Here is a 16391-nt window from a genome sequence, read left to right as displayed (position 1 = left end):
CTTCCCGCCGGTGCGGTACCTGTTTATCTACTTGCACTTTGACGTGCTTTTGAACTGCTAGGTGGGCAGGAGCTGAGACTGAACAATGGGAGCTCACCCCTTCACAGTTGTAGCTTTAGGTAGCCTTAAATCTCAATCTCTCTCTCTCTCTCTCTCCTTTTTGGCCTCAGTGGGACAATTCTGCAAAGCAGCTGCATGGCTTTCCCCCATCAACTATCGCTTTGACCACAACCCTGTGAGGTGGGCTTGGTGCGCATGCACACGAAAGCTCATACCAAGAACAAACTTAGTTGGTCTCTAAGGTGCTACTGGAAAGAAATTTTTATTTTGTTTTGTTTTAGTGACTTCTGGCATTTTATTTTTAAAGCACACTTTAGTCCCTGATCCTCGTTTTTCCTCGTATGGAGCATCTTAGCATTCACCTTTTTTTTTTTTTTAACAGAGTACTGAATGTCAAGTGTGGCCCACGGGGCCTACTGTTCAGGATCCCCTTTGAGAAGGAGAAGAAGAAGAAGAAGAGTTTGGATTTGATATCCCGCTTTTCACTACCCGAAGGAGTCTCAAAGCGGCTAACATTCTCCTTTCCCTTCCTCCCCCACAACAAACACTCTGTGAGGTGAGTGGGGCTGAGAGACTTCAGAGAAGTGTGACTAGCCCAAGGTCACCCAGCAGCTGCATGTGGAGGAGTGGAGACGCGAACCTGGTTCCCCAGATAACGAGTCTACCGCTCTTAACCACTACACCACACTGGCGAAGACGCGCGCCCGGGAGTGTTCCGCGCTCCGACGAGCCTCTGCGCATGGGAAACGGCGTTGGCCGACCCGTTTGCTCGCGCTTGCGACGAGGACAGCAAGTCTGCGCCCGCTCCGATGCTACTGGAACGGCTTGCCGGCTTCCTTACGGAGCTCGGGAAAGCCACCGTCTTACGTACATTAAGCACCATTGAACCCAGAGCGATCAGTTGCAAGTAAATATCGGTTGCAAGTCAAAAGATTGGGTTGCATAAGGGTAAGGCTGATTTGCACAGGCCTCGTTCCTTCTCCGTTGGGCTCGGTCAGAGGACAGAATCATCCTGCTGGTCGGACAACGAGAAGAGATATTGTATTTTTTTTTAAAAAAATAAACCATTTCTGTAATGCTCCCCCCACCCCCCGAAGATCTCAGACCTGGTGGTTCCAGTAGGTCTGCCGAAGTGGTCGTGGCCCCAAATAAGGGAGCCTTATCTTATTGTTCACGCCTACTTTTGTGGATATTGACTACTCGCAAGCAAGCCATTGAGTTCAATGCTGTTGTTCAGTCGTGTCCGACTCTTCGTGACCCCATGGACCAGAGCATTGAGTTCAATGAGGGGGGCGTAAATGCGCATCGGAGTATTTGCAATCGTGCAAACGCGTCAGAGACATCTAGGGCGCAATGCTGCCCACACTGACTTTTCCATGGGGCTTACTTCCGCGTAGACATGTAGCTGTGTACTGCTACTCGCCGATGATAAACTACAAGCCCCATAAATCAGAGCGGCACGGCAGGGACGTAATTTTCGCGCCTGCGTAGTTAAGGGCTCGAGGCGTGGTGGGACCAGAGGTTTCGTCCTTTCCGTTGCTCAATGAAACCTTTCTAATGGAGCGCCGGAGCTTTTGATGGTGCTGCGCAAGCGCTGTGGCTGGAGCTGGCATGATGGAGCACCCGCGGCCGCTACAAGTTGCAACCCTGTTTCTGTTTGTTCTGTGCTGGGGGAAGAGCTCGGCTGGTGAGTCTTGAGTAAATGCTGCCGGGACCCTGGTTTGCAGAGGGGTCGCGCCCCCCGTTGGCATGTGCTGCAGCCCCGGCGCGTCGCTTTCTTGTCCTTGCTTCTCGTTGTTACAACTTTGTTAACAGCAGGCTGCGCTGTGTGTGTGTGTGTGTGTGTGTGTGTGTGTGTGAGATACCTATATAAACACCTGCGTAGGAGGAGGGTCTGGCAATCTTGCATCGCCGCCTCCGGTCCCGGTTCTGGCCACATGGAGCGATGCGTGCCCAAAGGCAAAACCGACACTTCCTAAATGACTCCCTTCTCTTTGTCCCGCAGAAATTCTGAAGTCTCCGAGAACTTCCCTGTTTAACTGCTCAAGCAGTTCTTCTGTGGCTGCTGGTGGGGGCAGTACTGTTCTGCAAACAGGAATTGATTTACCCAACTTACAATATTAACTGTGTGTGTGTGTGTGTGTGTGAGAGAGAGAGAGAGAGAGAGAGAGAGAGAGAAGGAAAGAAGGAAGGAAGGAAGGCCCCGATGAAACTCATACCCTCAAAAACCACATGGGGGTCGTCTTTGTCTTGGAACTTGTGTCCCCCCCCCCCTCCTGCCAGAGTAATGGCAAAGTGGACTTCAAACGTTTGGGAGTAAGGATAAAGTTGCTGTTGCGTCATTAAAATGTCAAAACTTGTGACATGTTACACAGTCCACTTCTGCTAGTGGTAGCAGACTCTTTGTGGGGCTTGGCATTCTCTTCCAAAGCTCCAACCCATGCATCTCAGTCAGGCAATCTGGTCTAGAAATGGAAGGATGTGCATGGATTGAACAGCAGCATTCAAAAAACAAAACAAAAAAACCCCACTTCACTTTGTGTAGTGTACTAACTCAAACAGGCAAAACAATTTTAATGCCTGCCTTCTTTAATTTCCTGTGGTGCAATTCTCTGCATGCTAATTCAGAAGTAAGTCACCACACCGTGTTCAGTGGGCTTGCTTGAGTAAGTCAAGTGTGTTTTAGGACTTATTTATATGTTGAATTTATATCCTGCTCTTCCTTCCAAAGGAGCCCAGGGCAGTAAACAACAAGAGCTAAATCAATAAAAACATCCGAAAAACAATTCCAGTGCCAGCGCAGATTGGGCGAAATCGCAACCTAAAAGGCTCGTTGACAGAGGAAGGTCTTTGGTAGGCACTGAAAAGACAAGAAAGCAGCACCCGACTGTTATTCAATAATTGTAACTTTTTTATGTTGCTCAAGCTGGGTTTCTGGGTTTAAAGCAGCTTTCTTGTAAGACAGGCTACCCTTTTATCACTAGATTAGGTCTCAGAAACAAGCCTGCTACTACACCATTCTCATGTGGAAATGTGATGCCAGAAAGCTACAAAACCGAGACCCTCAACCTCCCACTTCGTTGCTGGTCTGAAGGTCCATGAGGTTACCACCTTGCTGAAGCTAAACAGATCTAGGCCTGGTTAGTGCCTGGATGGGTGGCCTCCTGGGAGCAACATGCACCACCTTCAGTTCCACGACAGAAGAAAGGCAGGAAGGAAATAGAATTAAATAAATATACAATAAAACCCTTCCCTTCCTCCAAAGAGTTCAGGGCAGTATAAATTAATGATACAAAAAAGTTGACTAATACTCGGTACTGAGAAATGCAGCTCTTTGAGAAGGGATTCAGCAGGGAAATACCATTATACATTCAGGGGAGTGTTGAGAAGTTCTGAAGGGCAAATAAATGGTGGGGGAATTTGGCCAGGTCCACCCACAAGGGGTTCACAGCATGTTCCTTGAAGCTGCTGTGGTTAAGTCACTGAATAGGAGGCTGGATCCAGATTCATTCTCAACACACAGGACAAACCCTTGGCCAATCTTGGCACCTTGATCCTGTGTGGGTGAGCAGTGGGACCTCTTGATGATTGTGTCAAGATTGGCCAGAATTTAATCCTCCTTATGTATGTTTCAGATACAAAATGGAGCAAATTCCTGGTTCAGATAGACAGAGCTGTGGAGAACTACAAACCATGTGTGCAGGCAAACTGCAGCTGTCATCAAAGGTAAGGGGCCAGCTTCTCTCACGATCCAATTAATATTTACAGCGTGATAGAACTCACCAACTCTAGGTTGAAGGTGTTATCCAAGGTATGCTGAATTATAAGCACCTCATGTTACTGGGGATCATTTGCAACAACCTCATTATTGGGAAGCAGATGATGTGTGCCAAATGAGACCTGACACCATTTACACAGTTAATAATTGTGAAGGTTTCTTTTGAAGAGTAAATAGCATGGGTGGTGCCCTGCTCGAGATTGAGAACTGATGTGAAGGTTAATCCATCTGAGGTCCCAGTCTGGATTAGCACCTGCCACTGGCTTTTAACAATTTTTGCACCTGCAGTTCGTTCACACAGTCGCTAACTGCATGGCATGTCTAGTTGGAACTTCTGCTGCCTTGAAATAGTAATATTTAACAACATCACCACCACCACCTGTTTATGAATCGCTTGTTACAGATGACAGAGCCTCTAAAACACTAAACACAACAGAGTATCAACTTGAAATATAGCACCTTAAAATGTCAATCCACAATCAATTGGATGAAGGATGGTATAGCAATTTAATAAATAACAACAGCTATAACACAGAAAAATCCCCCCAACACAGAATTGAATTATTATTCCTATAGTAACTGACACAGGGTCATTAAAACATAGGTTCTGATTATTTGTGTGTATCTATTGACCAAAAGTAGAGAGGAAATATAGTGTCTTTGTTGGAAATACAGTAATATTGTAACTAGGTGGATCCAATGGTGTTAATAGTTTAAAGTAGTTCCATGTTTCAGCTCCCTCTCTCTTTGTACAAAGCAGCAAGTTCAATATTCTACTAAAGTGATTGTATTGAACTATCCCATGCTAAAATCCCTTCCTAGAATGACTTAGCTGTTATACTAATTTTCCTTAATGTGTTTAATGGTGGATGGAATCTTTCTCGCCTTAGAGTTAGGGAACAGGACTTGGCTCCCTTCCAAGAGGGGATCTCCGGGGAGCTGCTGTCGGACGCAATCAGTCGAAGGCTTGGGACGCACTACCAGATCATTGAGAAGAAGTTGTACCGTGAACACGATTGCATGTTCCCTGCAAGGTGAGAGCAATACGGAATGTATCAGAGAGAGAGAGAAACAGGAAAATCTCCCTAGCCTCCTTAACCTATGGGTCACTGAGCAGAAAACATTTGAAAGGGCTAAATTCCAGTGTAAGAGGAAGAAACTGATGAGGCATTGCTTTGCCTGAAATGTAGAAATTGCATTTGCTTTTGTGAGAAATCAATATTGACATGGCACTTTAGTTGTGCGAGGAGGTGATGCGGGTTAGAAGCTGAAAGAAATCGGCAATAAATGCCTCTTGGGAGCAAGGATAATGGAAAGGGATAACTTGCTGCGTTGTCTAAAAACAGTTGTTTGGGTGTCAGAAGGAGCTTGTGTTTGCACCCAGCTTGGTTTATAGTCGTAGTAAAGAGCAAACGACGCCAGCATCACAATGTGTCCCTGTTGCTTTCCTGTTTCATTTCAGTCCCTGGGCTTTTTGTGTGGTCATGCCGTTCCTATGGGTATAAAAGCCTTTCTCTGTCCTCTGTTTGGCTGCTTCCCTTCAAGTCTATCTGAAGAACCCCATTAGCCTTTTATCAATTGCCTTGCATTCCACCGACTCTTTCCTTCACCATCTTTACTGCTTGTGTGCTGTGCTTTCATTCAAGTCTTGGTCTTCAAGACATGGACACTTTACCTTCAGTGCAGTGTAGTGGTTTGGTGAGACCTATGTTCAAATCCTCACACAACAGCAAATCTCAACTAGAAGACATAACCTACCTTATTGGGGGGGGGAATAAAAATGCAGATGGGGGAGGAGAACCTGTAGTTCTTGGGGAAAAGAGTAATACAAAAATAATGGGTGGGAGTCAACAAAGTTTTACACAGAGCAGGCCCATTGAAATTAAGGGAACAAACTTCATTAATTTTAGTGGGTCTACTCTGAGTAACATGTAGTCGAATGCTATCTGTGATAGAAAAATGCTATACTTACATTCTCAATAATCCTTACAGCATCTCCTGAAGGGGAGAAGGAGAGGTGGGGAGTTTCTTGCTTGGGGCCACCTGGCATGTTTGTGGGTGAGGCTCAAGCTCAGGACTTATTGACTCTTAACTCAAAACACTTAACACTGGTGTATCCCTCCCATCTCATGCGGGTAGTTCTCTGAATCTTTTCCAGCTTATTTTCACAATGTAACTGAGTTTAAGATATCAGTTCTTATGGCACAGAGGCTTAACATATGGAAAAGTTATTCCATTGACATTGTCTATAAAATCTTCAAGGGTTCACCCTTAGGTAGCCGAAACGGCACTACCCATGCACAAGGAGGCGACATTGGCAGACTTGGGAAAAACTGCCTCGAGGTTCCATTACAATCAATCAGTATGGACATTTACTTCAATAAAAGCTGAATAAAACCCCAATATTTGCATAAGTACAACTTTTGGCATCTGTCTGTTTCATGACACAATGGAAAGTGTGTGCTATCGGGGTTAAAGTCAAACCGTTGGAGAGTTACAGCGTCTGCTGTGGCTGTAGAGACCAATACGGGAGAGGCATGTTTCAATGCAGCTGGGGCAGATGAAACCATACAGTTATCCTGCTGCAGATGCACCATGGCATTTCTTCTCTCTGCTCTTCTTCCAGCAGTCATTTCTCCGCTGGTCACTGCTGTGAATACATGGCCTGACTGTCCTCAGGGACTACAGTTGTCTGCAAGGGATTTCCACACAGCAGTGTTGATGTTGCCAGCCTTCACGTCACGTTTTCAGACATCTTTGTAACACAGAGTTGGTGTGCCAACAGGCCTGGTGCTTGAAGCCAGCTCCACAAAATACGTTAGTAGTTAGTGGCCATAGCACACTAACTATCTCTTGCAGGAGAAATCTGAAAACTGAGTAGGAGAGGGAATGGAATGGAGGATGATCGATGAAGGCATGGATGGGACTTCATTTTCTTACAGGTCTCACTTGATATGAGTAATTCTCAAGGCCACCCCTTGCACGTATTGATATCCACAGGTGCAGTGGAGTTGAACACTTCATCCTTGAGATCATTAACAACCTCCCGGATATGGAGATGGTGGTCAATGTGCGAGACTACCCCCAAGTGCCAAAGTGGATGAAACCAAAGATACCCATCTTCTCCTTCAGTAAGGTGAGAGAGAGTGGACAACTCCTTGGTCATACTTGGTGGGGACAGCTAATACGCTTATTTGAATCCCTTGCATTACGGAGATATTTTGCAGGAACTAATGTGCTTCTGTCTCTCCATTTTCTGAAAGACGTTGGAATACTATGATATTATGTACCCTGCTTGGACATTTTGGGAAGGCGGACCAGCTGTTTGGCCAATTTACCCAACAGGCTTAGGACGTTGGGATCTAATGAGAGAGAACCTCAAAAGGTATGTTTCTGGAGAGAAGGATGAAGCTTGTTTTGTGGAGCTTTACTCCTCAGTCTGAAGTGCGTTTCCTAAGAAATCAATCATACTTTGTAAGATGGAAGTATGCACGACATCAGAACTGGCAGTGATCCACAAGCTTTGCAAGTTGTGAGGCACATCTAAGCTAGCTGAGGCTGTGGCCCTATACCCAATTACCTGCAAGTAAAGGTAAAAGTAAAGGGACCCCTGACTGTTAGGTTCAGTCGCGGACGACTCTGGGGTTGCGGCACTCATCTGGCTCTATAGGCCGAGGGAGCCAGTGTTTGTCCACAGACAGCTTCCGGGTCATGTGGCCAGCATGACTAAGCCACTTCTGGCGAACCAGAGCAGCGCACGGAAACACTGTTTACCTTCCTGCCACAGCAATACATATTTATCTACTTGCACTTTGACGTGCTTTTGAACTGCTAGGTTGGCAGGAGCAGGGACCAAGCAACGGGAGCTCACTTCGTTGCGGGGATTTGAACCGCCGACCTTCTGATCGACAAGCCTGAGGCTCTGTGGTTTAACCCACAGCGCATAAGCTCCATCAAATCCAATGGGACTAACCTCTAAGTACACATGTATAGGATTGTACTGCTAATTTGAGGGGCTTTAAACAAGCCAAATTGGTGGAAATCCAAACAGGAGTTAGCATATGAGGCAGCAATGACTTTGCAGACACCCAACAGTAATATGCAAGAGCTCTGGTATTTTTGTGAGTGTGTATTAAGGGGAACTTCAGCTTCTCTGTATAACAACTTGAACTTGCTAACATCCCCTCTTTTTCACAGCCTTTAATGGAATAGAGACTGCCATCGTTGCTTTCTAGAACATCCTGCAGTGATGGAAATAAATACATTGATTCCTAAATATGACACAAACCGACCAGTTTCTCTCCAGTGTCATCAATTTTAGATGTGAAAGAAGTGGTACATTAATCAAATGGTAAAATGCCTTGCTAGAATAATGGGTGATGCAACTAATAGCATGGAGCAGAGTTTGTTTAGTTGAGGTTACTTAACCTAAAACCAAAGAAGGGATTCTGATAAATAGGATGGATTTCTTTGCTTCTCTTACTAAGGTGTTATATGTACATGTTTTTAACATCGTGTACTGATCAAACTCTCCTTAGCTCTGCAGAAAAATGGCCCTGGAAGAAGAAAATTTCGAAAGCCTATTTCCGAGGGTCCAGGTGGGTTAGCTCAGTTCCCACTTCCTAACACTGATATACTGCCGATGATTTGTATAGTGATAAAACCAGGGCATTAACAAGACTAGGGCTATGTACTGTGTTGCCCAGGAAGATTTGATGTTTACAAATGATATAAACAGGGCTCCGACACATTCTCAACAGGGGTTGATATTTTCAGTTCAGAACAGGGCGATTATTACCCAGTATAACAGCTGTACTACGTACTAACATTCCCAATTGTTGATTGCCTTTCCTGCATTCGGGTAGCGATTAGTGTGCAGCCACTGTTCCAAATGTTTTATTTAAGTACATACCACATACTCAAAACAAAAGACCTCCAAATGATTTACAAGATACAGAGCAGCTTAGGGTTTGCTGAGGTGGAGGAAATGCGAGTTTCCTGCACGTCTTGTTCGTGTTCCTTCCCTGCTTTATTATATTCACACAGAACTTTCATATTTTCTTGATGACAGGATGGCTTGTGGGTTTTTTGTGTGTGTGTTCTGGATGCAGTGAAGAAGAAAAAATACATTCTAGATCTTGGGTAGGCAAACTAAGGCCTGGGGGCCGGATCCGGACCACTCGCCTTCTAAATCCGGCCCGCAGATGGTCCGGGAATCAGTGTGTTTTTACATGATTAGAATGTGTCCTTTTATTTAAAACACATCTCTGTATTATTTGTGGGGCCTGCCTGGTGTTTTTACACAAGTAGAGTGTGTGCTTTTATTTAAAATGCATCTCTGGGTTATTTTTGGGGCGTTGGAATTTGTTCACCCCCCAAAAAAATATAGTCCAGCCCACCACAAGGTCTGAGGGACAGTGGACTGGCCCCCTGCTGAAAAAAATTGCTGACCTCTGTTCTAGATCTTCTGTACCTCAGGGGTGGAGAACCTGTGGCTTTCCGGATGTTGGACTAGAGTTCCCATCAGCCCCAATGAACATGGTCAGTGGTCTGGATGGTGGGAGTTGTAGTTCAGCAACATCTGGAGGGGTAAACATTCCTCACACCCATTTATATCTGCAATGATGTGTTATGTATTCATCTAATTATTGATGGAGCTCAGCTTCCTACCATTGTTCCTGCGGCATATTCAGTAAATTAGATAAGTTTGTCTTCCACGGAGAACACTGTTTAACAGATTTATGTGTGGTTTCATTGGTAGGACAAGTTCAGAGCGGGATCCGCTCATTCTTCTTTCTCGAGAAAATCCAGACCTTGTTGACGCAGAGTACACAAAGAACCAAGCCTGGAAATCCGAAAAAGTAATTACTCTTGAAGGCAGCTCTTTCCTTTCTCTTAGAAAAGGGGTGTTCTGTTGTTTCGAAGTCTGGCTTCAGCAGGAAGAGAGTCCCTGTTTTTCAGGACACATTCATAAGATCACACACTGATATCCTGGAATAATGAACCCTCTGTGGTTCCATACTTGCCATCACTAGCACAGGTTAAGAACCTCACTTCAACATTGAAAGGATGGGAGGAAAAATCTCCTGTTGACTACTTGTTAGTTCTCCTGGGAGCCCAGTGTAAAAGTGCCATTAGATATGTGAAAAAGAAAGGAAAAACCTAACTGTGGGGTATTATTCGCAAGTAGTGTCATGTTTAAATTAGGTGCTGGGAACTACATTTATGGCAGTAAGACATTGGAGCATCATGCAGCCAGGGCCCCGAATTCATGTGCTGATGGCACTTTGATTTAATTAATGAAGCCTAATGCCATACACTTTTTCTGGGAGAGAGTGCAAGGGAGGATACATTGTCTTAAGACAGGGGTGGGAAATGTTTTCCAGACTGAGGGCCACATGTTAGGGCCAGAGGAAAAAGTGGGCAGAGGAAGAAATGTGACTGGACTTGCTCCTGCACACACTTGCAATGTTTTCCCTATCCTCCATCCATCCAGTCAAGCAGGGGGGGGGGAGGGGAGGCATTTTGAAAGTTCAAGGACATTCCAGGCAGGGAAAAGAACTCAAGGAGGGTGCAGAGGAAGGCTGGTGAGGGGTGGAGCTTGGGAAGTGGGTGGGTGGCTGAGGAGGAAGTGTGAAATCTTAAGGGGTGACTTAAGATCTTACGCATTGCCTTAATTTATTGGTTGTGCCCGGACAGCGGCGTTGCCATATGTCTGAAATTCTGGACATAGCCAGAATACTGTGGTCAGAAGCAGCGTCTGGGTAAAGCCCAACAACAACAACAACAACAACAATTCTATTATTTATACCCTGCCCATCTGGCTGGGTTTCCCCAGCCACTCTGGGTGGCTTCCAGCACAACTTTTGTGTCTGGATTTTCACTTTTTAAAATACGACAGCCCTACCCAATAGGAACGTGTCAGATAGGCAAATTCTGATTCTCTTTTGGTTGAGTGTCCCATAGCTTGTTGGCTGATTTGATTTTCATTGAGATGCTTGGCTTGGTATATACCTTATGACATAACTATTCATTCTCGTGTTCTGGTTTTATTTTGTGGCTTGCCAGTTGTGTCTCTCTGTTAAAAGCCCATGCTGCCATCCTCTAGTTATGTTGTGTCTGAGTGGCATCTTCTATACTACCGTAAGATGTAATTTGGAACTTCTCTAATTAAATATCTGTGTTGCATTTCATGGTGCAGAAGAGGAAATAACCAGGACTGTAGTGGAATTGTCACTTAGATGAAGGTGACGGTTTGCTGTGAACCTTAATGATCCAATGAGCTTGTAACTGACCTACCTACTGCTCTGCATTGTGAGGAAACATTATACAGCTCCAACCTCTTTGTAAGGAACATGTGACAAGAGGACTTTGGACTGGCATTAAAATAAGTATGAAGGTTCAGATACACACATGCCAAGAAAATGGATTAGGAGAAACCACTGCTTTTTGCAATCATAAAACAAAAATTTAATATGTACCTTAAGCCTGTGCATGTTTACTTAGAAGTAAACCCAGGTGAGTTCAACAAGGCTTACTTCTTAGTAAACGTGTACAGGACTGCATCCTTAGAAATATTTGGACTGTTACATTTTCTGTCATAGGTTCCAGCTTTATTTAGATTTCCCTAGGAACAGGGACTCTAATTTTGTGCCTTCCGAAAATAAATCTTAACAGAGAAACTGTACTTGCGCTTATGGTGTTTCACTTTGGTTGTAGTCAGTAGGTAGATGATATATAACAACAATTTAAAATAAATATATATGTATATATTGTTCTTAAAGGACACTCTTGGGAAACCACCAGCTAAGGAAATTGCACTAACAGACCACTGTAAATACAAGTAAGTAACTCAGTCAGGCTGCAATTCTATACATAAATATGTCAGGAAAGTCCATTGAACATAATAGAATTTACTTCTGAGTAGACATGTGCAGGATTGAACTGTCCGTCTAGAATTTATTGGGACTGTTTTCATCTATCTATCTTGTTTTATGTTAAAATAGATACTGGAAAAGTCTTTAGACCATAAAGGTGTTCAATTAACCATTAGTTGCAAGACAAGGCATTTGCTCCTATCTTCATGCTGCTGCTATTGGCACCTTTTGCCTTACCCTGAATTGTTTCACAGGCAGGAATATATGCATTCTGTTTGTGCCTTGGAGAATTGCTTGTCCGCTCCACCCTTATGAAAAATTTCTGTCACACAGTTGTGTTAGTTACAGTAATTTAAGGAAGGCATTCAAGGAATCCCAAAGAACCACTATATCCCCTGGGTGCTACTAAGGATAATAAGTAGCTGATATGATTATACTCTATGGAATATCAGCAGCTCTTCTGGTAAAGCAAACCGAAGGCACTCTCATCTCTGGTCCCTCGAGTATCTCTGTGAGATATTTCAGTGCCACATGTAGATGATGATCCTGCAATACTAGTGTGTTAAATGACTTCCCCAAGGTCTTTTGGGAACAGAAGAATGGTGCCTGGAATAGAAATTATGGATTCTGGCATGGAGGGTTTTTTAAGCAGAGTAACTTCTGCATCTGTGTTTTGATGCTGCATGCTGCCATCTCCCTGAATTTTAAGGACAAAAAACTTTGGCAACTAATGTTTAGGCACTGCTGTGTTTTTATCTAAAGTATTTTTTAGATAAATGTACTCTTGTAGACTATTTATTTATAGGAACTCACTATAAGGGCCAGGATTGAAACCAAAATGCAAGCCAACACCATAGATCATTCTTTCCTAAACTTGGGTCTCCAGCTTGTTTTTGGACTACCAATTCCCATCATCTCTATCTAGCAGGACCAGTGGCCAGGGATGATGGGAATTGTAGTCTAAAAAAACCAAACACTTGGAAACCCAAATTTGGGAAGCACTGCCATAGATGGAGCAACTGTGGTTACGGAAGTTTAGATTTGCCGTATTTGTCTTTTGATACTCTGTGGCAAGAGTCAAATGGCGTATGTTCTTCCCATATGACCCTTCTGTAAAGCAATTACAGAATTACAGCAATCTGTCAGGAATGCTTTGATGGTGTTTCCTGCTTGGCAGGGGGTTGGACTGGATGGCCCTTGTGGTCTCTTCCAACTCTATGATTCTATGAATTAATGTAGTACATAAGCAAGTTGAGGAAGAAAAGCCATGCCCTTCTCATAGAACTATATGAAGGAGACCTAATAGATCTTCGGAGATAGCCAGCTTGCTGCCCTCCAGACATTGGACTACAATTCCCATCAACCCTAGCCACACTGGCTGGGGGTGATGGGAGTTGCAGTCCAACTATGTCTGGCAGGCACCTTGTTGGCTACCTTTGATCTAGTCCTGCTTGAACAACGATCAGATCTTTCAAGAGCATGCAAGCATTTATTTAATTGTTGTAAATTATTCAAACAAGTTTGAATCCCTAGACAAATAAAATTCACCAAAAGCAGCATAACCCAGTTTTGTTCAGTGATTAAGTAAGTGCACTGGTTGCTGGAGGAGAGGGAACATTATAAGATGGTGTCTGTTTTTATTGTACAGATACCTCTTCAACTTCCGAGGTGTGGCTGCCAGTTTCCGCTTCAAGCATCTCTTTTTGTGCGACTCGCTGGTGTTTCACGTTGGGGAAGACTGGCTGGAGTTCTTCTACCCTCAGCTGAAACCTTGGGTTCACTACATCCCAGTCAAATCAGATCTCTCTGATGTCAGGTGAGAAATTGAAACTGAAGCTGCAGTGGCATAATAACCGCTCCTTATGTATTGAGATAGAAACATCAATGTACCATGGGAGTTTCCAGACCAGCTGTTTGTTGAACATCCTTGCTGATACAGTCACTCGGAGGTTATACAACTTTGCCCACTTTGTTTCAGGGAGCTGCTGCAGTTTGTGAGAGAAAACGATGAGGTAGCCCAAGAAATTTCAAAGAGGTAAGTTTTCCTTATATGTCACTTTTGTGTAGCTTCCATGAGGCAATTATTCCCACTGCAGAGCACCAGCTGTTGTGATGACTGGCAGAGGTCATACTAGCTTTTGAAATAAAACTTGCAAAGGCTCAAGGGCAATGATATTCAGAACCCTTTTAAACAGTCAGTGAAATTCCACCCCAAATTCCTTCTTTCAGTGGTGATATTAGTGTGGTATCATGTTCAGATATGTATCCTCCTAAGTCATACTTTGAGTTGACCTGTTGAAATCAGTGGATATGACTAACTTAAATTCAATGGTCTCAGTGACTCTGACTTATGTATACAGGTCAACCCGCCCCAACAAAACCCTGATTGTGTATGTGCTCTCATGCAGTGAGGGGTAGGGAATATACCTAACCTTCAAATAATTGTAAGGAATGTTCAGCATAAGGTTGGGCATTGTTATGAGGGGGACAGAGGATATCATTTACCGTTTGTTGCTTTGGAAAAGAGGACCACTCCAGAAAGGGAAAGTTACTATGCGGATCAGTGGTTTTTAGTACCTCTTGAATTAAAAAAATTATTGACTTTTTGATGTAAAGGAAGAATGCACTCTCAGTTCTTCTCCCATTTAGCCGTGGGTGGAAGTTTCAAGACATGAGTTGAACAATCCTGTGCCTGATGTTGAGCCTGGGAAAGATGGGCATGGTTTGCCTACAAGGCCCTGACAGGCTGATCTCTGAGACCTGGTGGGCATAGTCAGTCCTGTGGTTCAAATGTCTCCCACCACTGGGATCTTCAACATAAACAAGATTAAAATCCTGTGGCACCTTAAACACACAAGAGTTGTGCTGAGGTTAAGATCTGGGGATTGAATGTACCTGCCAAATGTACAAAAGTTGCCCATGAAAGCTTATCCCACAAAATGTGTGTTAATCCTTACCATGTCTTATAACTCCTTGCATTTGCAAGGTTTCTGAACTGTAGTTTCTCCCTACAAAGGTTATTGCTGTTCTCTTTAAAATCAAATTAACTACCATAACTTCATGCCCAAGGAAACCTGAGAGCTCTAGCTTAATGGGGCAGATAATTTTCTGTTAGCAATCCCTAGCCCTTCCCTCACAGAAGTCCCATTCCTTGAAGAGATGCACTGATCATTAAGCCAGTTTTCATCTTTAGTTCTTGAGCCACTAACTGTAGTCATCCTCTTTGCTTGTCTTTCTTGCCTCTAGGGGTCGCCAGTTCATCATGGACCACTTGCGAATGGAGGATATCTCTTGTTACTGGGAGAGACTTCTGACTGAATACTCCAAAACCCTAACTTACAAAGTTAAACGAAAGAGTCACTACAGGGAGATTTCATCCAGAAACTTAAAAACAGAACTGTAAAAATATTTTTTAAAACTGTTCCGTTTCCAGTTCAGGACCAAGACTTGTGGACACTGTGAAATCCAAACAAACCTCCTGCATTTCAGTGGAGAGCCAGTGTGGTGTAGTGGTTAAGAGCAGTAGACTCCTAATCTGGGGAACCGGGTTCGTGTCTCCGCTCCTCCACATGCAGCTGCTGGGTGACCTTGGGCTAGTCACACTTCTTTGAAGTCTCTCAGCCCCACTCACCTCACAGAGTGTTTGTTGGGGAGGAAGGGAAAGGAGAGTGTTAGCCGCTTTGAGACGCCTTCGGGTAGTGAAAAGCGGGATATCAAATCCAAACTCTTCAAAGAGCAGAACTGTTTTGTTCAATGGAAGCTCTGCCAAATCTTAGAGGAAAGAAAGTGTTATTGTTACTTACTGAATTAAAGTATTTTATAAAATCTGGAATTTTCTTTGATATCATGGAAAGTAGATTTTTTTCAGAAGTGTTCAGATATGTGGGAAGCCAGAGTTCCACTGAATTCTAGTATTGCTTTGTGCTGAAATCCTTTTGAAAAGGGAACTGATGTTCCATGATGTTTAACTGACTCACCATTTAACACCAGATTAATCCTATTGAATGGGCTGTGGTTTCTTACTGGTGAGTGAATCATGTCATGAATCATCATGGACGCCACATTTAATCGTGTGATCTGTGTAGCGTTTGGACAATAGTTCTTTGCAACGTTTGGACAATACAGTAGTTCTTTGCAAACTCCGAGTCTTTATATATTGCCCTCTTGCAAAACATCAATGTGGTGCACAGCAATATGAAAAACTTTTTAAAGCAATTCAAAATAATCATTAAAATGAATGATTACACAACCCTAAATAATAATAATAATAATAATAATAATAATAATAATAATAATAATAATAATAATTATTATTATTATTATTATTATTATTATTATTATTATTATTTATACCCCGCCCATCTGGCTGGGTTTCCCCAAGCACTCTGGGCGGCTCCCAACAGAACCCTAAAAACAGAATACAGTGGCACCTCTGGTTACGAACTTAATTAGTTCTGGAGGTCCGTTCTTAACCTGAAACCGTTCTTAACCTTAGGTACCACTTTAGCTAATGGGACCTCCCACCACTGCCGCACGATTTCTGTTCTCATTCTGGGGCAAAGTTTTTAACCCAAGGTAGTACTTCCGGGTTAGCCGAGTCTGTAACCCGAAGTGTTTGTAACCCGAGGTACCACTGTAAAACTTCCAACATTAGGCTAGGCTGAGAAATGTTGACC

At 43.6% G+C, this 16391-nt stretch overlaps 1 protein-coding gene across 1 annotated transcript; it reads left to right on the top strand.

Annotated features, from left to right (window-relative positions):
- The first annotated feature begins 1556 nt into the window (after positions 1-1556).
- Positions 1557-15536, top strand: POGLUT1 (protein O-glucosyltransferase 1). Its single transcript, XM_033146804.1, has 12 exons — positions 1557-1747; positions 3696-3786; positions 4729-4872; positions 6839-6974; positions 7102-7223; positions 8377-8436; positions 9600-9699; positions 11623-11681; positions 13364-13531; positions 13694-13750; positions 14962-15181; positions 15445-15536. Exons 1-11 carry the CDS (start codon positions 1672-1674, stop codon positions 15116-15118), a joined length of 1170 nt encoding a protein of 389 aa, XP_033002695.1. The 5' UTR covers positions 1557-1671; the 3' UTR covers positions 15119-15181; positions 15445-15536.
- Positions 15537-16391: the final 855 nt, after the last annotated feature.

This window comes from Lacerta agilis, chromosome 4 (assembly GCF_009819535.1).
Source record: "Lacerta agilis isolate rLacAgi1 chromosome 4, rLacAgi1.pri, whole genome shotgun sequence".
NCBI lineage: Eukaryota > Metazoa > Chordata > Lepidosauria > Squamata > Lacertidae > Lacerta > Lacerta agilis.
The sequence above is the reverse complement of the archived record's forward strand: the minus strand, read 5'-3'. Positions and strand labels throughout refer to the sequence as shown.

What these genes read in the sequence shown, in the direction of transcription:
- POGLUT1 (XM_033146804.1), top strand. Translation starts at nt 1,672, where the DNA reads ATGATGGAGCACCCGCGGCCGCTACAAGTTGCAACCCTGTTTCTGTTT. An exon ending in CTGGGGGAAGAGCTCGGCTG is followed by an intron (nt 1,748 to 3,695) that starts GTGAGTCTTGAG and finishes TGTATGTTTCAG; the next exon opens with ATACAAAATGGAGCAAATTC. An exon ending in TCAGATCTCTCTGATGTCAG is followed by an intron (nt 13,532 to 13,693) that starts GTGAGAAATTGA and finishes ACTTTGTTTCAG; the next exon opens with GGAGCTGCTGCAGTTTGTGA.